Source organism: Scardinius erythrophthalmus (assembly GCF_964197995.2).
Source record: "Scardinius erythrophthalmus genome assembly, chromosome: 3".
In the NCBI taxonomy this organism is placed as follows: domain Eukaryota; kingdom Metazoa; phylum Chordata; class Actinopteri; order Cypriniformes; family Leuciscidae; genus Scardinius; species Scardinius erythrophthalmus.
In genome coordinates, this window is record NC_138223.1 from 43,158,688 (window position 1) to 43,181,299 (window position 22,612).

General features: G+C 38.6%; 1 protein-coding gene across 1 annotated transcript in view; it reads left to right on the forward strand.

The window, feature by feature from the left end:
* Nucleotides 1–22,612, forward strand: part of tbc1d9 (TBC1 domain family, member 9 (with GRAM domain)) — a 35,048-nt gene that overhangs the window by 2,552 nt on the left and 9,884 nt on the right. Inside the window, 14 exon segments of the mRNA XM_081360580.1 lie at nucleotides 7,773–7,883; nucleotides 10,517–10,635; nucleotides 11,776–12,004; nucleotides 12,507–12,768; nucleotides 13,720–13,927; nucleotides 14,402–14,608; nucleotides 15,581–15,754; nucleotides 16,636–16,786; nucleotides 18,723–18,937; nucleotides 19,017–19,134; nucleotides 19,823–20,108; nucleotides 21,459–21,588; nucleotides 21,714–21,812; nucleotides 21,917–21,985. Of these exon segments, the coding sequence (XP_081216706.1) occupies nucleotides 7,773–7,883; nucleotides 10,517–10,635; nucleotides 11,776–12,004; nucleotides 12,507–12,768; nucleotides 13,720–13,927; nucleotides 14,402–14,608; nucleotides 15,581–15,754; nucleotides 16,636–16,786; nucleotides 18,723–18,937; nucleotides 19,017–19,134; nucleotides 19,823–20,108; nucleotides 21,459–21,588; nucleotides 21,714–21,812; nucleotides 21,917–21,985 (2,378 nt within the window).

A 22,612-nucleotide genomic window follows, 5' to 3' on the forward strand; every position in this document is an offset into this window, starting at 1 on the left:
AATCAGAGCAGAGTAGACCAATCACAACAGACTGAGTCATCTGACCAATCAGAGCAGAGTAGACCAATCACAACAGACTGAGTCATCTGACCAATCAGAGCAGAGTAGACCAATCACAACAGACTGGGTCATCTGACCAATCAGAGCAGAGTAGACCAATCACAACAGACTGGGTCATCTGACCAATCAGAGCAGAGTAGACCAATAACAACAGACTGGGTCATCTGACCAATCAGAGCAGAGTAGACCAATCACAACAGACTGGGTCATCTGACCAATCAGAGCAGAGTAGACCAATCACAACAGACTGGGTCATCTGACCAATCAGAGCAGAGTAGACCAATCACAACAGACTGGGTCATCTGACCAATCAGAGCAGAGTAGACCAATCACAACAGACTGGGTCATCTGACCAATCAGAGCAGAGTAGACCAATCACAACAGACTGGGTCATCTGACCAATCAGAGCAGAGTAGACCAATCACAACAGACTGGGTCATCTGACCAATCAGAGCAGAGTAGACCAATCACATCAGACTGGGTCATCTGACCAATCAGAGCAGAGTAGACCAATCACAACAGACTGGGTCATCTGACTGACCAATCAGAGCAGAGTAGACCAATCACAACAGACTGTGTCATCTGACCAATCAGAGCAGAGTAGACCAATCACAACAGACTGGGTCATCTGACCAATCAGAGCAGAGTAGACCAATCACAACAGACTGGGTCATCTGACCAATCAGAGCAGAGTAGACCAATCACAACAGACTGGGTCATCTGACCAATCAGAGCAGAGTAGACCAATCACAACAGACTGGGTCATCTGACCAATCAGAGCAGAGTAGACCAATCACAACAGACTGGGTCATCTGACCAATCAGAGCAGAGTAGACCAATCACAACAGACTGTGTCATCTGACCAATCAGAGCAGAGGAGGCTTAGACTTACTCCTTTATCGAACCGTTTCAGACACTATGATAAAAGAGGTGATGTTGCAATGTTTATTATGAGATTTTCTTTTGCCATCTTTTATGCATGTAAATCTGTTGTAGTTGTAGGAGACTCTTTCTATAAAAAAATAGGAACCTTTAAAATAGCATAATAGGGGTATCCAGCACAGTTGCCTTTTAGTCCAGGCCATTATGCAAAGGCTTCAGGCATCAGTAGGAGGCCAAACTACAGCTCCTTTGTTTTTTGTTTTTTATACAATCCAATACAGTTGAATGTATCAGGTTGATGCTGGATATGGATTTTGTCCCTGCGCTGAAAAGGCTGTTTGTCTCTCAGCAGGAATGAATTCAATTGAGAGCAGAACATCCTATATTTAGAAAGAGAAAAGACAACAATGAAATGTTCCTCCCACAACATCTCATCCAAACGTCCTAACAAGACATCAGAAACTCTGGACTCAGGGATGGAAATTAGCACCCGCCACCAGCCAAATGCGGGTGATTTTGTGTTGTGGCGGGTAAACTCGCTTCACCTACCGGCCACCATGGCGGGTAAATAAAAATAGCATACTGTTTCACACAGACGGCGGACACTTTTAGAGGAGGCACACTTTCAAAAAAAAAAAATGTGGCGTTACATCGCAGGCGTTAAGAGCTGGTTAAGAGGTCTGCAGAGAAAACATCTTTGCATTAACTTAACATTGAAATCACTCGCGCCTGACGCGCTATTCGCGAACGCTATTCGGGAACGCGACGGTGGAGCGTTTTTAAGATTTCCACTCTGAAGGGTGGTTTCACTTTTTTGCGTTTTTAAGCCCCAAAAACGCCGTCGCCGTCTAAACGAAAGGCACATCTGATAAAATATTTTTTACGTTTTCACCCGCGAGCGTTCTCGTGTAAACAGGGCCTAATAGTTTCATTGTTGGGACTAAAAACGTAAAACTGGAAGCCATAAAATACCACGAATCATCCAAATGCCACATCCAGGTAAAAAAGAGAAATATATATATATAAGAGAGAAAAAGTGTATAAGAGAGAAATAGAAAATGTCAGTATTTCATTGAGACTTGAGATTAAATAAACTGCTTAAAGGGATACTCCACTTTAAAATGAAAATTCTGTCATCATATATTCACCCTCATGTTGTTTCAAACCTGTATGAATTTCTTTCTTCTGCTGAACATTTAGAAGAATGTCAGTAACCAGACAGTTTCTGGTCTCATTGACTTCCATGGTATATTTTTTTCCTACTATTGAAGTCAATGAGACCAGAAACTGTCTGGTTACTGACATTCTTCTAAATATCTTCCTTTCTGTTCAGCAGAAGAAAGAAATTCATACAGGTTTAAAACAACATGAGGCGAGGTGAGTATATGATGACAGAATTTTCATTTTTAAGTGGTATTAATTTTCACATGCAGTTACACATTGTCGGTTAAAAATAAGAAAGTGGCTGGTAAAAACATTGAGTGGCTGGTAGATTTTGAAATCCACCAGCCTATGGAAGCTTTTTTCCGCCACAAAATAAAAAAAATAAAAGATAATTGCGACTTTTTATCTCACAATTGCGAGTTTACATCTCGCAATTCTGACTTTATTTCTCAGAATTGCGAGATATAAAGTCAGAATTGCGTGTTATAAAGTCAGAATTCTGACTTTTTTTCTCGCAATTGCGACTTTATATAACGCAATTCTGACTTTATATCTCAGAATTCTGACTTTATTTCACGCAATTCTGACTTTATATCTCAGAATTCTGACTTTATATCTCAGAATTCTGACTTTATATCACGCAATTGGGAGATATAAAGTCAGAATTGCATGATATAAAGTCACAATTGCGTGTTATAAAGTCGCAATTGCGTGTTATAAAGTCAGAATTGTGAGATATAAACTATTCTGAGGTAAAAAAAAAAAAAAGTCCGTCTTTTTTTCCCCCTTAGAATTGGACTTTATATCTCACAATTCTGAGAAAAGATGTCAAAATTGCGAGATATAAACTCGCAATTATGTGTTATAAAGTCAGAATTGCGTGATATAAAGTCAGAATTCTGAGATATAAAGTCAGAATTGCGTGATATAAAGTCGCAATTGCGAGAAAAAAAGTCAGAATTCTGACTTTATAAGACGCAATTGCGACTTTATATCTCGCAATTCTGACTTTATATCTCAGAATTCTGACTTTATATCACGCAATTCTGACTTTATATCTCAGAATTCTGACTTTATTTCACGCAATTCTGACTTTATATCTCGCAATTCTGAGAAATAAAGTCAGAATTGCGAGATGTAAACTCGCAATTGTGAGATAAAAAGTCGCAATTATCTTTTATTTTTTTTATTTTGTGGCGGAAACAAGCTTCCATACCAGCCACAGTGGCCGGTGGACAAAAAAGTTAATTTCCATCCCTATCTGGACTGATTGAATTGTGTTCCCAGGATTTATGTACATGTGAACAGGGGAACACAAGCATAACCGTAACAAGCTGTGTAGTGAAGCCCTACTACATTTGTCAAAATGGGCAGTGTAAAATAGTGTTGTTTATTATCACCTGTTTTTTTAATTTGTCATTTAAATACAAAAACCCTAGAGTATGACCTCATATCCTGTTGCCCATATTCATTATGGAGTTAAAAGTGATTTTGCATGAAATCTATGGTATTGCACCTTTATATAAAACGTTAAATGGCTTTGCTACTGTGTAACGGTATGAATTTAAGCCATAGTGCATGAATATTAATTATGCCAGGAGTTCTGGGACTGTCCAATCATGCAGCTTAATTAATATTCATGATCCAAGAGTAGAATATTTCATGCTTCTAGAAGAAATTGAATCATTAACGTTGAATGTTGAATGCATTTGTAAATTAATTAGCTTTTTAAATGTTATTATGTCAATATACTGTGACACTTGACATATGAAGGCTGTTGTCTGATTCTGCCTGTCAGGGAAACCTGAAATACTTGAACTGAAGAATGTTCATTAAAGAATGTGTTGAATGTTTCCTGTGGGCACGAAGGCTGATAAACAACCGAATATATCTCTGCGACTGAATAGATCATGTGATCCTTACAGTATTCTCAAATCTCTGCTCTCTTGTTTCGCAACCAAGGAAACCGTGGCTCATCCGAGCATATGAAAGCAGGAACAGAAAGTCATGTGTTCTGGAGGAGGGGGGTGTTATTGCACACATGAGCTCGAGCAAAAACGGGAAGCCAGATTTGTTTTGGTGGATCCCTGTTCACGCATTCAAATTTGGGAAAAATCACAGAGTCACAGAGACTTGACGTCAAAAACGACTACATTTATGTTATCTCTTAATACACATTCCTGGTTTTATTGTGCATGGTTCATCATTCTATGTTATTCCCAGTATTTGAGTAATTTGTATTTAGTTACTGTTAGGGCTGGGTATTGTTCAAAAATGTTCGATATTGATACCGATACTTTGACTTCAATACCGGTTCCTGAACAATACCAGAGAATGTCTAATATGGCGAGAAGTTTCACTCTCAGTAAACTTCCGGCTTCTGAACTGGTTGCAGTTCCACTCTGATTCCATATGAGGGCGCTCACAGGACGAGTGCAGAATGAATGGAGGTCTATGGCGCTATACCAATAAAAATCCACTTTTCTCAGGATATAATTTTTTGTCTAGTAATTTGAATGTTGTATTCGAAAGGAGATGCAAATAAATTACACATTGCTGGGTGTTAGATTTTTTTGAGTCACTTATTTGCTTTAAAAAGTCTTTTAAAGTGTCAATGACGTCATATACATGTACGACCAGAGATACTGCTTCACGGCAATCCTTTAGTCACTTTGGTGCGTTCGCGCTCTGCACTTTCTTTTCACTCGAGGCATCGACAACACAGCTGACACAGGTAAACAGACTTGCTAGAAGAGTTTTTGTTTTGTTTGTTTCTGGTCCCGCTGCGGATGACACGATGCCATCAAGCGGTATCTCTGGTCGTAATCAGTCCTTCACTGACCAATCAGCGTCCATTAGCAGAATGCTAGCGTGTTATGGGCAACAACAACTCAACCTGTAAGAAATCGAAAGGACATAAGTACTCGTTCATTCAACTTTCGACCTAAAACCCATGTTGAACTTGCAAAATCTACAATCAGATTTGAGATTTATCAACGGCAATCGGGTGAAAGAGACACATTTAGCTGTCTAGCCCCATAGACTCCCATTCATTTAGACTCCCATTCATCATGGCGATCGCCCCCAGTGGAACTCTGGTGGTACTACAACCAAAATTCGGTACAATAGGACTTAATAGGGAGTGGGCAGGCTCTCCGTAGACGGGCTCTGACAATACCTTTTTCGATACCAATTTTATGAAATAAACAAATTATATAAAAAAGTTGATTTTATTTTTTTTAGTTTGTTGACTTTTTTTAACAGACTCAAAGACTCATATAGGCCACTGGGGGGCGGAATATACCTCGCGCTCAAGCGCATGCATAAAGCTTGCATAAACAAAAACGGAGGCTAGCTCGACCCTCCCTCCTCCTCATCCCATCCCCTCCCCCTCCCTTCCGTGCTTCCTGAAACAGTCATAAACCATTTAGAAAAACCAAACTGGATTATTTACCCATCTGTCAAGCAAAAACAGAGCCACCTGAATGTCGGATTGGAAGCCCTTCTGCCAGCGGAGTTCCCGACACCTTCTCCTTTTCCCTATTGTTTGTCATTTGTTCATCGGAATGTCGTCTCTTTGGTCGTGTGTCGGCCATATCAAAATTCAAGAGAATATACAATTTTAACGTTAGTCGTTGTTGTCTAGGACATCTCTCCTCTAGCTAACTTCCCTCTTCATGCTTCTCTCTCCTCCACTCCCCACACCCCCCTTCATGTGCACGCGCACTAACCCCCCAAACCCCCCACCCCCAAATCATTCTTGTCCGTTATTGGCTGGAACACTGTTTGTTATGTTTCGTGGTCCAGGCTGGGCCAGTTTGTTTTTGTTGCCGTTTGTGGAGCCTGGGCTGTCTACAGAGACTGCATTTTTTTACAGTGTGTTCAGGGGACAGGCAGCTAGCGGATAGTGAGGAGATGTTTGCTGTATGTGACAAAAAATGTTTTGGCCTAAAAAACGTGTGACATCGCTTAGAGCACCTTTAAGTATGGTTTTCTCTTTACACCTTCACATTTTTTAACCTGTTATTCATGAAAATCCTGCCTTCTTTCCCACCTCTAAAATCCCATTTTTGACCCTGTCCAATCCACGTTGGATTGTGAAATGCTGTAGGTTTTGTATTTCCACCTTCTGAGCGAAGAGCGAGAATGCGAGCTGGAGATAAAGAGAGCATGATGATGCCTGAGGCAGAAGCTCCTGCTCTGATCTGCAGGTTTTGCAGGAGTTTCTGTGTGTGGTGTCTGATGCTCTGACACTGAAATTAGCACCGTCTCGTCCTGCGGCAATGCTAATGCTCCTCAGGTGGAGTCGTCAAAGCAGTTAACAGTGGTTGCAGGCTCGCCTAGGGGCCTTACAAGCAGCCGGCTTTCATTCAAAATTTTGGGGTCAGTTTTTTCTTTCTAAAAGAAATTAATACTTTTATTCATTAAGGATGCATTAAATTGATCAAGAGTGACAGATTTAGTCACCTGTGCTCATCACCTGTTTTTAAAATACCTAAGCCATGAAAGAATAAATGCTTTTTATATTTTTATAAAAACAAATTACTCGAGTGCCTTGGATTTTTTTTTTATATATATTTTTTTATGTGACAGTAAAGACATTTGTAATGTTACAAAAGATTTATATTTAAAAAATATCTAATTAAGTCATGAAACTCTAGATGGCACAGTCTGATCTGTCCTTTATCTGCAATCAATCACATTGTTACCGCAAGGCGCCATGAAGATATCTCTGATTGCTGACATGGCATTAAATAAAAAAGATGATGATGATGATGTGACCGCAAGGCACAAGCTGATTGGCTCCTGTTGATCCTTCAGCCAATGAGATTTAAACAGTCTTGTTCAGTGTTTGCTGTAAGCTAGTCGTGCTGTGCGCTATCAGAGTTCCTCTGAGACCCTCCACCTCCCCAGCTCCACCTGCCTAGATCTGCTGCGGGATTTATGGATGCCTATTCGTGCAGCAGCAGTCATGATTGAAATGCTGTTCTTTTGAACTTTCTGTTCATTAAAGAATACTGAAAAAAATGCATCACAGTTTCTACATAAATTTGAAGCAGCACAACTGTGTGACACTTGTATATTCAGTCAAAGGAACCATCAGCTTGACCAAACAGCCACCATAACCAAGCAGATTGAAGATCTTTACTGCGAAATGCTCAAATGAATCGCTTCTTAGAAATATACGGTTTGAACTAATTCATGGAAAGAAGTCAAATTTGCCCACCATAGTACCATTTTTGTTCCTAAAGCAGTTACAGTATTCTATATACAATAACACCTCTTTCTTAACGCTCTCATGCTTGTGAGCTTAACATGGTCTTTAGGAAACTTAATATTTTACAAATAATTCAGGAAATGTTCCTTTGAGTCTTCAGTTGATCCCTTAACTTAAATTAAAACTATATGTAAAATGAGCTAAAACTAATGAATAAATTAAACTAAAATATATTTAAAGTCCCCCTGTAGTAATTGTAATTCCTTAATTCATCTTTGATCACCAAAATGTCATGTTTTTATGTTTTAAAATAGCTTGATTGTATCTAATTAGCCCCGCCTCCACTCACATTTGTCTAAAATGAACTCATTTTGCAGGGACTGTTTATTTCTCCTGTTTATCCTAGCATCATCATCATCCTGAGCGTGTGTTGTCTGTTTTCCCTCAGGTCTGCTGGTTGGCACCCTTGACGTGGTGTTGGACTCCAGTGCCCGTGTGGCCCCGTACAGGATCCTCTACCAGACCCCCGATTCCCTGGTTTACTGGACCATCGCCCACGGTAATACACTGCTTCCCATTCTGGAATATTCCCTCACATCCCGCCTGCTCCCTGATGGCCTCTCGCTGTCGGAGCATTATCTCATGAGCCCTAGTGGAAATCAATCCACTTTTCTTTCAAACGCTGCTCATGACGTTCGCTCACTGCCTCGGCTTTTTAAAGTTCAGTTTAGGTTCAAAACTTCAATGCAGGAATCAATGCTTCAGCAAAGCCACGGTTTGTTAGGAATTGGAATTTGTGCAGGGATGCAAAGAGTCTGCTGATGCAGGACAGCGAGCGCGGTTAATGTGCAATTAAGAGCACTTATGTTGAGAGCGCCTCTGGTCATGTTAGGCAGCAGCGATACGCACTGAAACTAAAGCGCCATGTCAGGAACCAATCGTTAGGCCTGGGCAGATACAAATGTGTCAAACAGTATAGATTCGTAGATCTATTTTTTTTTTGCAGGTCTACTTTGTTATTTGCATATCAAGAGACATGGAATTAGTTATGTGTCCCAATACCAACGTTTCAGCAAGCAGATTTTTCTGAATTTCTCAATACCAGTTTCACTATAAAAGTTTATTTATTGCACAACTATTGCAATTGCAACACTTTCATTTTTAGCTTACTATTTTGCTGTTTTTTTTTTCTAAACTTAATTTCTCTATTTTATACTTATAAATGTAAATGCAAATGAAGTTATTCAAAACAATATTAATTCTTTATAAATTCTGTATTAAAACATCGTCATTTTTTCATTCAAGTAAATATTGGTTGAAAAGGCAAATAAGCATTAAATTATTAAATTAAACAAGTACAGATTCTTGCCACAGTAGATATATTTGCGTAGGAGCGATTTATGTAATTTAAACCGAGAGCTTTGTCAAAATACCCAGATTTCACTATTTTATGTATCTTTAAACATAAATAAAAATAAACATATTTAAATTAATAATTTTAAATAAATGGTACATTAACACAATCATGTAGCCTTCGATAATTTTTCAGTTAAGTAAATATTTCTTTAAAAAACTAAGTCAGTCAATATTCAGTAATAAAATGAAAAACAAAGAAATATATAAAAGAATGCCTTAAGTTTATTAGTATTTAATTTGTGGAGGGATAATAAAGCTATCCAAAATGATCCTACAGCAACAATATGAAAATGGTCAGACATCGAAGAGCATGCTCTTAAGAGAAGAGACAACATGGAGTGGAATACAAGATATTTCAAGAACATTTGTATCACCGTTGTATAGTATTCACCATCATATTATCCGACCCTAGCCGAGAGCATAATGTCTGAAGCCGAAAGAAAGCGCTGGCTTCCCAGAGGAGCGGAGAGTGCTCTGTTTCTGAGCTAATCTGGTTTAGGGGCAACTGCGAATGCTGGTTCATATTTCACGAGCTGTTACTCTGGCTGCTGCAAGCCATTTGGTAAATGTCTTAATTTAAGGCGAGAGAACCGTTTGCCTGCTCTGAGATGGGGCATGTGTTCTGCGAAAGGCTTTAGCATGACTTGGCATTTTCACTTTATTTCTACTAGATGCATATTCTAGAAATAATCCTAGGCTGCATTTACAGTACATTGGCAATTCGAGACTTTTGGTAAAATAAACAATTAAATAAATGTAAATATAATATACAAAGAGAGAGATAGATGGGTATATATAATAAATGTGTATATATATACATTAATATTAATATAAAATATATAAATGTAATATATGTATATATATATTAAATATTAATAATAATAATTATAATACATGTATTCTGTTATTTACTATATATATTATATGTAATATTAATACATTTAAATATATTATACATGTAAGATGATAAAATGATATATATATATATATATATATATATATATATATATATATATATATATATATATATATATATATATATATACAATATATATATAGTATATACCCATATTATATATATATATATATATATATACACAATATATATATAGTATATACCCATATTATATATATATACCCATCTATCTACCCATCTGTCTCTCTCTTTTATATATTTAATTTATTTAATTGTTTATTTGACCAAAAGTCTCAAAATACCAATGTACTGTAAATGCAGCCTAGGATCATTTCTAGAATATGCATCTAGTAGACAGTGAAAATGCCTTAGATTTGCCTAAAGATTATTATTTAAACTTAATATTTTAAATATTTAATACAACATTTAATATATATAATATATATCATATTAATAAATATTATATTAATGTAAAATGATACAATCTTATATTACATTTATTGATGTTTATGTTCTACAACTGTATTTGTTTTCTGAGTTCTGGTTAAATGTCAAACAACATGGGGTAGTGTGTTTTTAAAATCATTGTGTATTTCCATCTTTACCTATTTGCAGGGCACTAGTCACAGAGCAATCTTAAAGAATAATTTCGCTTGCCAGTAATGTGTTTGATTCATTGCCTGAGGAGAGCTGTGCTAATTCAGAGCTAATTAAATGATGAATCCGGACCCATCTGTTCAGTACTGGAAGCGAATGAAGTAACTGAGGATAAAGACTTCAAATGAGATTCAATATCCTAAACGGGTGGATTAGTATTATTTGACAACTAAGAGGTGCCAAAATGTTTTTGTTTCTCGCAGGGAGCTCTCGTAAGGAGATCACGGAGAACTGGGAATGGCTGGAGCAGAATCTGCTGCAGACGCTCTCCATCTTCGAGAACGAGAATGACATCACCACGTTCGTCAAGGGCAAAATACAGGTCCGACAAACATTTGAAACTGTATTCCAGTACCCTGGTTTATATGAACCTGTGAAGGTCTTGCTTTTGTTTTTGGGTTCTGCTAGAATAGATTTTCATGCTTGAATGCAAAGTTATTTTTCGTTCTTCGCTTAGGGGTAAAAAGAAGTTGGAAATACATTTGCAGTGATATACTGTTAACGAACATCCCAACATCGTTTAGATGAATATGTAAATGTGTGCTGCGCGCTTTACTCTCAGTAACAAAATAAACACAAAAAAAATGCCAGGGGTGAGAAGAGAAGAGTCCCCCTGTAGTCAATCATTTTATTCTTTAAAACTCGTTCATCTTTGATCACCAAAATGACATATTTAAGAGTTTTTTCCTGTGAAAAAAATCCTTCGTGCCTTAAAATAGCTTTAATGTAACTCTATACCCTTGCCTCATTTAGTATATATGTGGCTATATGAATATGCAAATGAGCCCCGCCTCCACTCACTCACTCCAGCTCAGAGATCCACTCGTTGGCGATCACACGTTGATCTGATTGGTTACAAGGTAGTTTGTGACGTCAGAAACACCAGCGATTTCAAACCGTGTTTTTGAGACTGTCTTTGGTTCACTGCCGTTTTAAGGAGAAATACTCAGCAATGGTGTCGACTTATGAATTTGCACATGGTTTGTCTTAAAGCATATTAGAAACACCACATAGACATATAAAAACTTGATTTTACCACAGGGGGACTTTAAGAAACCATAGTGACGTGGAAGTGTTTGCACCAGCTCTGTAATTCGGCACTCCAGTCAAGTCACTTCACGTTTATTCATATAGCACTTTATACACTAGATTATTTAAAAGCAAGCAGCTGTTCAGTATTAAACATGAAAAAGCATTATCAGTGTCTCTTATAATGCAGCTCACCATGTTTTTACTCACGTCTGACCTCGACAGACTGAACAGAATGAATCAACTTTCACGTCAAAGAAGGCGGAGCCTCAGAGCCACGCCTACCTATTACATAATCACCACTGACCAATGGTAGTACAAAGGTGTTTACCAGCCGTCAAACTTCATTTTGGCCTGATTTTGTCTGAAATGTGATGTCACACCAGTTCGCGTGTCGGTGTTCACATGTGTCTGTCTGTGTGTTTGTGTCCAGGGCATTATAGCAGAATACAACAAGAGCCACGACATCAAAGAGGATGACGACACGGACAAGTTCAAGGAGGCCATCGCTAAGTTTCGTAAGCTCTTCGGCATGCCGGAGGAGGAGAAGCTGGTGAACTACTACTCCTGCAGCTACTGGAAGGGGAAGGTGCCACGACAGGGCTGGCTGTACCTCAGCATCAACCACCTCTGCTTTTACTCATACCTGCTCGGGAAAGAGGGTGAGTACGGCATGAGGAGATCAAGAGACATTATTCAGTTCACTGGATAACTTTAATTCACTACAAGTTCGTGTTGTGTTCATTATATGCACTTACGTGCCTATTGCCAACAAAACACAGACATTTGTTGTTACTTACCACCTGCAATTCGGACTCATGATGTGGATATTTTAGCGCTGGAAACGCTCCATCTTTCAGATTCAAACGATCTGCAAATCCAGCGTCGATCTGGGCCTTGCTTATAAAACATTTGTCAGCATTAGACAACCCAATGTTAAAACCAGCAAAATTATGCATCAGCCATTGTTAACATAATCTAAAGTTTTATTAAGAACCAACAATCAGTAATTAAGTCAGAATGCATGAAATGGCATTAGACATCGCCTTTAACTCTCTGAGGGATAGACTAACAGTGTGGTTTTTACTTTCAAAGCCACTATATTTTCTGCTAATATGCTCTGTCTCAACCAATCTTAACGTTTGCTCTTCTTGTTTGTTTCAGCTAAGCTGGTGATCCGCTGGGCTGACATCACTCAGCTGGAGAAGAACGCCACGCTGCTGCTGCCGGACATGGTGCGCGTCAGCACACGCCTCAGCGAGCACGTCTTCTCCGTCTTCCTGAACATCAACGAGACCTTCAAACTCATGGAGCAGCTTGCCAACATCGCCATGAGACAGCTCCTGGACAACAAGGGCTTCGAGCAGGACCGCTCTCTGCCCAAACTCAAGAAGAAGTCGCCCAAGAAAGTCTCGGCCCTCAAAAGGTCTGTGCCAGTGTCGCTCATGAAGCCAGTGAAAAGATACAACTATATAAATCTGAGCAAAGTAAACTGGGTGACATTTATACTTTTTATGGAGAAATAGTGGTATTGACTGAACTGATTCATTTTTTTTAATAAGCTGTTTTTGCACTGCTGTTAAATTTGTAATCATTCTTCTGAAAATGTGACTATAAAGTTTAAAAATAAGACATTTTTTATTTAAAAGAGTAAAAAAAAAGAGAACTTTTAATATGTATATGTAGTAATTTAGTGAAAGAATTAATTTCAATAGATTATAAAAGTGACTAATTTTAAATCTTAATTTGTTATGATTAGTCTTCTGAAATTTTTACTGTAAAGTTTAAAAATAGGCTTTTTTTTTTAAAAGAGATAAACGATGAATTGAGTACCCGATGAAGTACTTTTTTAATATGTAATAATTTAGTTAAAAGTATTAATTTCACTAGATTATAAGGATAACTATTTTTAAATTTCTTCCGAAATTGTCTATAAAGTTTAAAAAAATATTTTTTTTTTTTTTGAAAAGAGAAAAACTCATGAAATGAGTACCTGATGAAGTACTTTTACTATTTACTGATATACTGTAAATTTTTGTTTTGTCACAACTGCTTATGGAACTTTTTAAGTTAATATTATGAACAGTAAAAAGTCAGATTTGTATTGCAATTGTCTTAAAGATGTCAGTGTAAATGCAAAATAGTGAAGGATTAAATTTTGGAGTAAATGGCCGTCTGGCAACTGTGTGAAATTGGAAGTAGCAAATCTGGTTTTCCTTCAGAGCGCTTCGAAAGCCGTCTGTGCAAACTAAGAGGATTATCTGAGAACGCTTTGACGTGCGGAACGGCTCCGCTCCACCAATTTTGTTAGCAATATGGATTTAGAAGAAGTTTGGGAAACTTTATAGCAGTATTATATTTGTTTCTGCACCTTCAGAGATTTGGACGCCAGGGCTAAAAGCGAGCGATACCGGGCGCTTTTCCGCTTGCCGAAGGACGAGAAATTGGACGGCCACACAGACTGCACGCTATGGACCCCCTTCAACAAGATGCACATCCTCGGACAGATGTTTGTCTCCACTAACTACATCTGCTTCACCAGTAAAGAGGAGACCGCCTGCAGCCTGATTATCCCACTCAGAGAGGTCCGTCACTGGTTTGCTCAGCTAATGACATGATACTCTTTTCTTTTTTTTTTCTTTTTTTTTCCTCAAAACTTTACATAATTGACCCCCGGTTTCACAGACAAAGCTTGAGTCTAGTCCCAGACTAAAATGGATGTTTGAGCTGTTAACTGAAAGCAACTTGCACTGATATATCTTAAAATATGTAAGTGCCATTGTTTAGATGCACACCAGTAATGTTTTTTTTTGCTAAGGGACGTTTATAAAAGCTACTTAAATGTCCTAATTAAATAAGGCCTAATCCTGGCTTAATCTAAACCCTGTCTGTGAAACCAGGCCTGAGTGTTTATAAGCATTTATCCCACATTATCCTCCATCTTTCACAAACCAGTCAGTTCCAAAAGTATGAAAACATTTTCAGTGTTTCTCTCAAAAAATAAAATGGGTTGTGAGTTGCATGTTGCATGAGCCTGTCCTTCTCTCTCTCGTCACTAGGTGACCATCGTTGAGAAAGCCGATAGCTCCAACGTCCTTCCCAGCCCCTTGTCAATCAGCACCAAAAACAAAATGACCTTCCTCTTTGCCAACCTCAAAGACCGGGACTTCCTGGTGCAGAGGATCTCGGACTTCCTTCAGCAGACCTCCTCCAAAATCTACTTTGAGCGGGAAATCACAGGCAGCCTCAGCAGCTCAGACGACGAGGTGGGAACAACACTGTTGGTTTGTATGCGTGTATGTGACCCCTGCTGGCAGAATGAGTCGCAATGAGCACATTTTCTGAGTTACACCTGTTTGAAGTCGATTAAGTAAATTTTGAAAAAATATCGTGTTAAAAGTTTTCTGAAGGTTACAAAACAAAATCACCTAGCAACCATTTAAAATCCCTGGTAATAACACCAAATTTGGCACACACCAAGTCAAAACCAAATATCTATTGGATCTATATATATATTTTTTTTACATTTTATTTAACAGACAGCCTAAATTCAGACCTACTGTACCACACGGATGTAATATAATGTTACACATCAGATGATTTCCCCCAACAGTTAACCAAACGTTTATCTAAGACATAACAGATAATGTTTGCGTGAATACTCGCAAAGACAGATATTTTGAAATACTGTGTGTATGTGTATATCGGGATCGCGCGCTGTCTGAGAGTCTTTGTGCGCACGCTTCGGATCTGTCAGTCAGCGCAAGTAAGATCGTTTTGTTAACATCAGCATGAGTTTGAAAATCACATTTCATTGGTTCAGAGACTCATGCCATTGAGAATTCGCTAGAATATTCACAAAGTTGGAATACTGCGCTTTACAACGATACCAAACCTGTGCTGAGGGGAACTGCGAGAAGTGAGCAGAGAAAAACTGGATATTTCATAGACAAAGGAAAGGTACTCCTCTCAGAAAACACACAAATAAAGATACTTTTAGATGTTTAATTGCTATTTGGAACATTGGGATCGCTAGACGAGGGCTTAGTGAAATTGTTTTTGTGAGAATCTCAAAATCGACTAAAATTAAAAAAAATGTTCAATTGTTTTGCCTGTAGCTCGAAATCAGCCAGTGCACATTCTGACTCCTTTTGCCAGCACGGGTCACACATATACACATGTATACATATATATGTATATCTATAGATGCTGTGTCTAATACTGTCCCCTGTGTGCAGGTGTACTCGCAGCAGGGCAGTGTCCTGTCATGTAGTCCTCAGTGCAGCGCTCTCGGCTCTGAGGGAGAGAGTGAGAGGCAGTTCAATCTCAATGATAGCAGGGTTCCCACCGCAACACAAGCCCTGATGACCATGTACCGCCGGCGCTCCCCGGAGGAGTTCAACCCCAAACTGGTACAACACCCTCAGTAACGCTCTTTTTTTTCTTCTTCTTAATTTTGTCACTTTTTACTGATAGGACTCATGAAGAAGCTCAGGAATCTATAGCAGGGGCAAGTGTAGTTTCGGAAACGCTTCCTAAAAATAGGAAACTACAGGAATTCTACAGGACTTGTGTGTCTCGTTCTTTAATGGTCTGCTGGAAATAAAGCCGTCGTGATGCCAAACCCCCTCATGGAAAAAGAAAGCCTTCATGTTTACAATTCAGGCCCTGTTTAATACTTAGGTTTATAATTGTACATTTATGATTAACATTAATTGTTTGAGTAAACTATTCTTATTTGAAGTTACGTAGTTCTTTAGCTTAATTATGGGGTGTTTGGTGCTTTAGCATATAATGTGCGGTTACAGGTGTGTGTTTATCGGCATTCGAATGCACATCATCCAGTCAGAATTCAGATACATGTTATTGTGTTTGTTGCGGTTAAAGCAGATGCTTTAGTAGGAAACAAACAGGAAGTGCATCTCATGTTCTGTTTGCTGACCTGCAACAAATGACCTGAAAAACCTGCTGATTCAACTCATTTACTTTCAAGCTAGTTATGCTGTGTTCATTTAGCCACAATATCTGTGCGCTAGAGCAAAAATGTATGTTTTGCATTCAGAGGGGTAGTTTAGTGATTTTTATGGGAGGGATTCTGCTCGTAAGATTGTCTAATCTAAAGCTTTCATATACATTAAATGCACCACATTTCAAATTTCAGAATTGAAAGCTAATGTTGTTCACGGCTCACTGGCTTCGCTTATTCGTTCAAGTCAGAGTCTCCGTCATCAGCACTTCTGAAGTTGAAGTCTGCAGCAGTGATGAGATGCTCTATTTAATCTCTTGTTTTCAGGCTAAAGAGTTTCTGAAGGAGCAGGCCTGGAAGAATCACTTCACCGAATACGGCCAGGGAGTGTGCATGTACCGCACGGAGAAGACCAAAGACCTCGTGCTGCAGGGCATCCCGGAGAACATGAGAGGAGAGCTGTGGCTCCTGTTTTCTGGTGAGTCAAACATCCGACAGACGTCTCGCGTCCCACACGGACAACAGGGAGAAAAACAGAGCTGAATGCAAGCAATAAAATGCAACTAACCAGGGGTGCGTTTCCCAAAGCCAACATGGTCGCAAGTTCTGTCGTTACCAATAGAGTTCAATGGAATTTTAGATCGTAACGATGCTTTTGGGAAACGCACCCCAGATAAGCAGCTCTTTTTAAAGTTTGACACATAAGCCTGTCCAACTTTATCGACGATTTATACTAAATAGCAAATCTCAACTACTTAATTACGTATCGGAAAATGTAAACTATATTATCACACAGCTCTAATCTACTAAATGCGACCATAAGGCATAAAAATATTCAAAACATTAAACTATGCTTTAAAACAATGTGTATTTTTAACAGTGCTATTTAAATAAATTTGACTTTGACTTTGAAATGTAACATTTTAACAAACATTTTTGTATTATGCAATAAACAATAATCAGGACACCACTTCATGACCCATTTGAAATCTGGGTCGTGAAGCAAAACCAGCCACTGCACTAGACATTTGTGTTCATTGGAATATTCAATAACAACCTGGACATGTTTAAAGGTGTTTACTCTCTTTTACGTGCACACACACACACACACACACACACACACACACACACACACACACCTGTTTTGCTGTGGTTATCTTGTGGTGCAGTGCATGTACCTTTTTATATTTGACCCTGCTTCCTGTTTGTATATTTGAGTACCCTATTCTGATAAGTCGAGTTTTATAGGCCAGTGCACACACTGAAACACACGACCGCACAAGCAAATAATCTAGCTGCCTTGTGTTTCACAGTTTTGTGTAATAGCAGGGGGAAACAACAAGTTCTTTAAATCAAGTAGCTCAGCTACTGTTAAATTACCCTTTTGAACAAGTAGTTCACTACACAAGCTGCTCACTACATTGAAGCTTCAATACATTTAGAAGTTGAAACCATTGACACATTTTGTTGGTAACATTAAAAAAAGCTGTTCAAAATGGTGGATACAATTGATAATCGTAATTTTAGCCTAATGCACTATAGTTATAACAAACGTTGGCGTAATTTATACATTTTGAACTGTAGTTAACCAGACGGCTCATGTGGAAATGCAGAAGCAAGCTTCATGTCAGTACATCAGAGCATTGCAAAGATGCAGTATCACTTCCTGTATAACAGCCACCACTATTAAATTCATTGATGCATTTCATGCAAACTGTGTAGTGCATCAAGAACTTTTAATCACTTTTGACTAGCACGGTCAAACAATAAAAATGGCAGAAAATGTAGTTTATTTATATATTTTACAACATATAAAATATATGTTAAAATATATTTTATGAAATCAATTTAAATAAACATATTATGATATTTTAAAATAAGAATGAATAAAATATTTTAAAATGTTTCATCATCAGAGAAAGGTTAGATTCAGCAATGTCTTTAATGCATGTAAAAAAAAAAGAAAAAGAAAGTCTAACCAGGAAAGATTATTGAATATCTGTCAAATATCAAATTGTAATATTGGAGTTTAACTGTTTATTGTACCTGTAAATTATTGCATGCATAAAACATGCATACAAAACTAGACTTGAATTGAATTAAAATAGAATTTAATTTAATTAAATAAATTAGTTGAATTGAATTAAATCAAATTATAGTTGAATTGAATTAACCCAGAGTTGAGTTGAATTAAATTAGTTTAATTAAATTAAAGTAGAGTTGAATTAAATTAAAGTAGAATTGAAATAAATTAAAGTAGAATTGAATTGAATTAAATTGAAAATAAAATAACCAGTATAATTAGACTCATCTTGACCTAATAAAATAATTTTGTTCCAAGAGTGTTTTGGATTTAAAAAGATGATTAGCTAAATCGTTTGTGTAATTTTGAGTGTGTGTATTGTTGCGTGCAGGGGCGATTAATGAGATGGCCACTCATCCTGGTTATTACGAGGATCTGGTGGAGAAGTCGATGGGGAAATATAATCTGGCCACAGAGGAGATCGAGCGAGACCTTCACCGGTCTCTCCCGGAGCATCCGGCCTTCCAGAACGAGATGGGCATCGCAGCCTTGCGTCGAGTCCTCACTGCGTACGCCTTTCGCAACCCCAACATCGGCTACTGCCAGGTATGATGCACATCTCCACAGCTTCCACAACACACACACACACAGCACGGTCATAACGCAAGCTCGTCTTCCTCCACAGGCCATGAACATCGTGACCTCGGTCCTGCTGCTGTACGCTAAAGAAGAAGAGGCCTTCTGGCTCCTGGTGGCCTTGTGTGAGCGGATGCTTCCCGATTACTACAACACCAGAGTCGTAGGTGAGCTCCAGGATCATCCAGCTTCTCAGCCGCTAGGGCTGCACGATTAATCTGCGATTAAACAAAGGCTGCGATTATTTTATGCACAGCTTGTCAGTGCAGCGGCTGATCAGTAGTAAATGCTGCTCCATCTGACCACCAGAGGGATCTCTCACACACACACACACACACACACACACACACACACCAAATATGCCCCGCAGAAGTGCGATAACACACATCATTCCTGGAAATCCCCGAATAGAATAAACAGAAGACTGAAACGCTTTGATTGATTAAACATGACTAATAAACACTCGACTGCCTTATTCTGTGTAAGAAGCACATCATCTCACAGAAGGAGGCGCTCAGCTGTCGTTATGAAGTGAGTTTGGAATAAAAACATGTTATTAAATATTGTCTGTTGTTGGACAAGAGGTTCATAAATGGTTCTCATGTTTGGAAAGATGTTTGACGAGTGTTGCTTTTTCAAATGCTCGTTATAAGTGACTCAAACTCAGTGCTTTCAGAGTGAGCAGCGTTTACAGAGCCGTGCATCAATGACAAGCTGCGCATAAAATATAATCACAGCCTTTGCGATTTTAAAATCGCAATAAGCCAAATTGTTAGTTGTGCAGCCCTATCAGCCACCAAACGGCTCGGATTCAAGAAGATCTGACAGCACTGAGTGTGTGTGTGTGTATCTCAGGTGCTTTGGTGGACCAGGGTGTGTTTGAGGAGCTGGCTCACGTCTACGTTCCTCAGCTGTACGACTGCATGCAGGCGCTGGGCGTCATCTCCACCATCTCCCTCTCCTGGTTCCTCACACTCTTCCTGTCCGTCATGCCCTTCGAGAGCGCCGTGGTGGTGGTCGACTGCTTCTTCTACGAGGGCATCAAGGTCATCTTCCAGCTGGCTCTGTCCGTGCTCGACGCCAACATCCATCAGCTGCTGGACTGTAAAGATGACGGGGAAGCCATGACCATCCTGGGCAGGTAGGACGACCGCATACTACTGAGTTTGTGTAGTATACAGCATAATGAGTGTGTTTAGTGTGCTTCCTAGTTAGTATATGTACAGTTCGGCATATGTACTGCACTGCAAAGTGATTATATGCTGCATACTACATAGAGTATAGTACACTATACTGCAAATTTAGTGTGTGTAGCTGTTGTGTTCACTGAATAATGTTGATTGGCAAATGCCCACTAGAGGAAGTTGATGTATTGTGTGGGGAACTGGTATGCATGTTAGAGGAGAAGAGAAAGTTGTTTTTTGGTACATGCAATGCTAGTAAAGAGACATGTGAGTTACCTGAATGTGATCTCTTGATTTATGTGACTATACAACAGTAGCGTGCTATGTAGTGAGTAAAATATAGTCTATAAGCAAAGTTTTTGTATACTGCAATATTATTAAATGCTGCATATACACTATTTTTATACTGCAAAAATATATGCTGCATACTATATGGAATATACACACTAATGCAAATTTAGTGTATGTAGCGTAGTACATAAGGAGTACAAATATAGTCTATAAGCAAAGTTTATGTTTGTATACTGCAAAAATATGATATGCTGCATACTACATAGTACGCAATTTGCATTGTACAAGAAATATAGTATAGTGTATATTCTATGTAATGAGTGTGTGAAAATGTAGTTTATTAGCACAGTTTGTGTATGTTGTATGCTGCAATTTGATCATATGCTGCATACTAGAGTATACAGTATACTGCAGATTTACTGTATTCAGCATACTATGTAGTTAGTATATATAGACTGTAAGCAAAGTTTGTTTATGCTTGTGTTTATGCAGAGTCGTTACACTGTATGCTGCAAATTACAGAGTACATAGTTCGTATTTTACTATAATAGTAGTGAGTAGTACATTTTGCTTGTAAACTAAGTTTATGTTGTGCTGCAAATGATTATACAGTATGCTGCATATTACACTGATTATTCACTATACTGCACATTTGGTGTATGTAGTGTGTACTACGTAGTGAGTCTATAAACAAATGTATTGTATTATGTTCATACAAAGTGATTATGTGCTGCATGCCACATAGAGTACACAGTACATACTGAAAGATCAGATAAATAGTGTACTGTGTACTCAGTATACATAGTCTATAAACAAATTCAGCGTTTGTGTGCAGCAGAGTGAGTATTGTATGTAGTATGCTGCATAATGAGTGCATGTAGTGGTGCAAAGTGATTATATGCTGCATAGTGAGTGTACAGTATGCTACAAGTTGACTAAATGTAGCGTGCTGTGCTACAAACATATTGTACTACATTTATATAGTATGCTGACACAAACGAGTGTGTGTGTTGTAGGTATCTAGACAGCGTGACCAATAAGGACAGCACCCTTCCTCCGATCCCTCATCTTCACTCGCTCCTGACGGATAACGGCGAGCCTCATCCTGAGGTGGACATCTTCAAACTTGTGCGCTGCTCGTATGAGGTTCGTTCATCTGAAGTTTCTCCTTGTTCTTTCTTTAATGTTTACTGATAGCATGGTGATGTATATATTACAGGGCTCACCGGCTTAAAGTGTGTTCATGTGTTCTGTCTGTGTCATATTCACAGAAGTTCGGCTCCATTCGTGCGGATGTGATCGAGCAGATGCGTTTCAAACAGAGACTGAGAGTGATCCAGGCCATTGAAGACACCACCAAACGCAATGTGGTAATCTGACACTCTCCATACTGACTCAATCAGCGGATCTGTGACTTCTAGTTTTGATGAAGCACTACACATGTTCATGTTTGCCTAATCCGCTGGTTTTCCAGGTGCGGACCATCGTGACGGAGACGCCCTTCAGCATCGATGAGTTGGAGGAGCTCTACTCACTCTTTAAGGTCAGTCACATGACGAGGTCATGCGCCGACTCCAGCAACATGAGTGTGTCAAGTCAAGTCAGCGTTTTTTATATAGCGCTCTATACAATACAGATTGTTTCAAAGCAGCTTTACAGGGATAACAGGAGAATGATTCAGTGATGCAAACAGTTCATTTAAGCTGTACGGCAGCTCTATAAGAAAAGTGTCATTAGGCGCGTTTCCATTACAGATTTGCGCAAAATTGTTTGCGTTTTTTTTTTTTTTTTTTTTATGTCGACAAAAAACTATTGCAAAATGACGGCCATTAACCGATGTTATGCGACTTCATTTTTTTCCTCTCGCGATAAGTAAAGTCATTCCAAAAATCATGGCAACGGACGTTAGTAGGTTTATGTACTATATCCCACAATCCCAGCCACTGCACTGGCCATTATTATTAATCAAAGGAGACGTATGTGTGTTATCCAATCATTAATGATAAGGAAAGACCCTTATACTTGTAGCGGCACATATGAGGTGTTTCTGGGTGTTTCTCACTCATTTCTGCATCGAGGTCTTTGATTGTGGCATTTATTTGAGGTTTAGAATCCATTATTCCGGTAATTATTTTGTCTTTTATGAATTTAATAAAGAACTCTTGTCTCG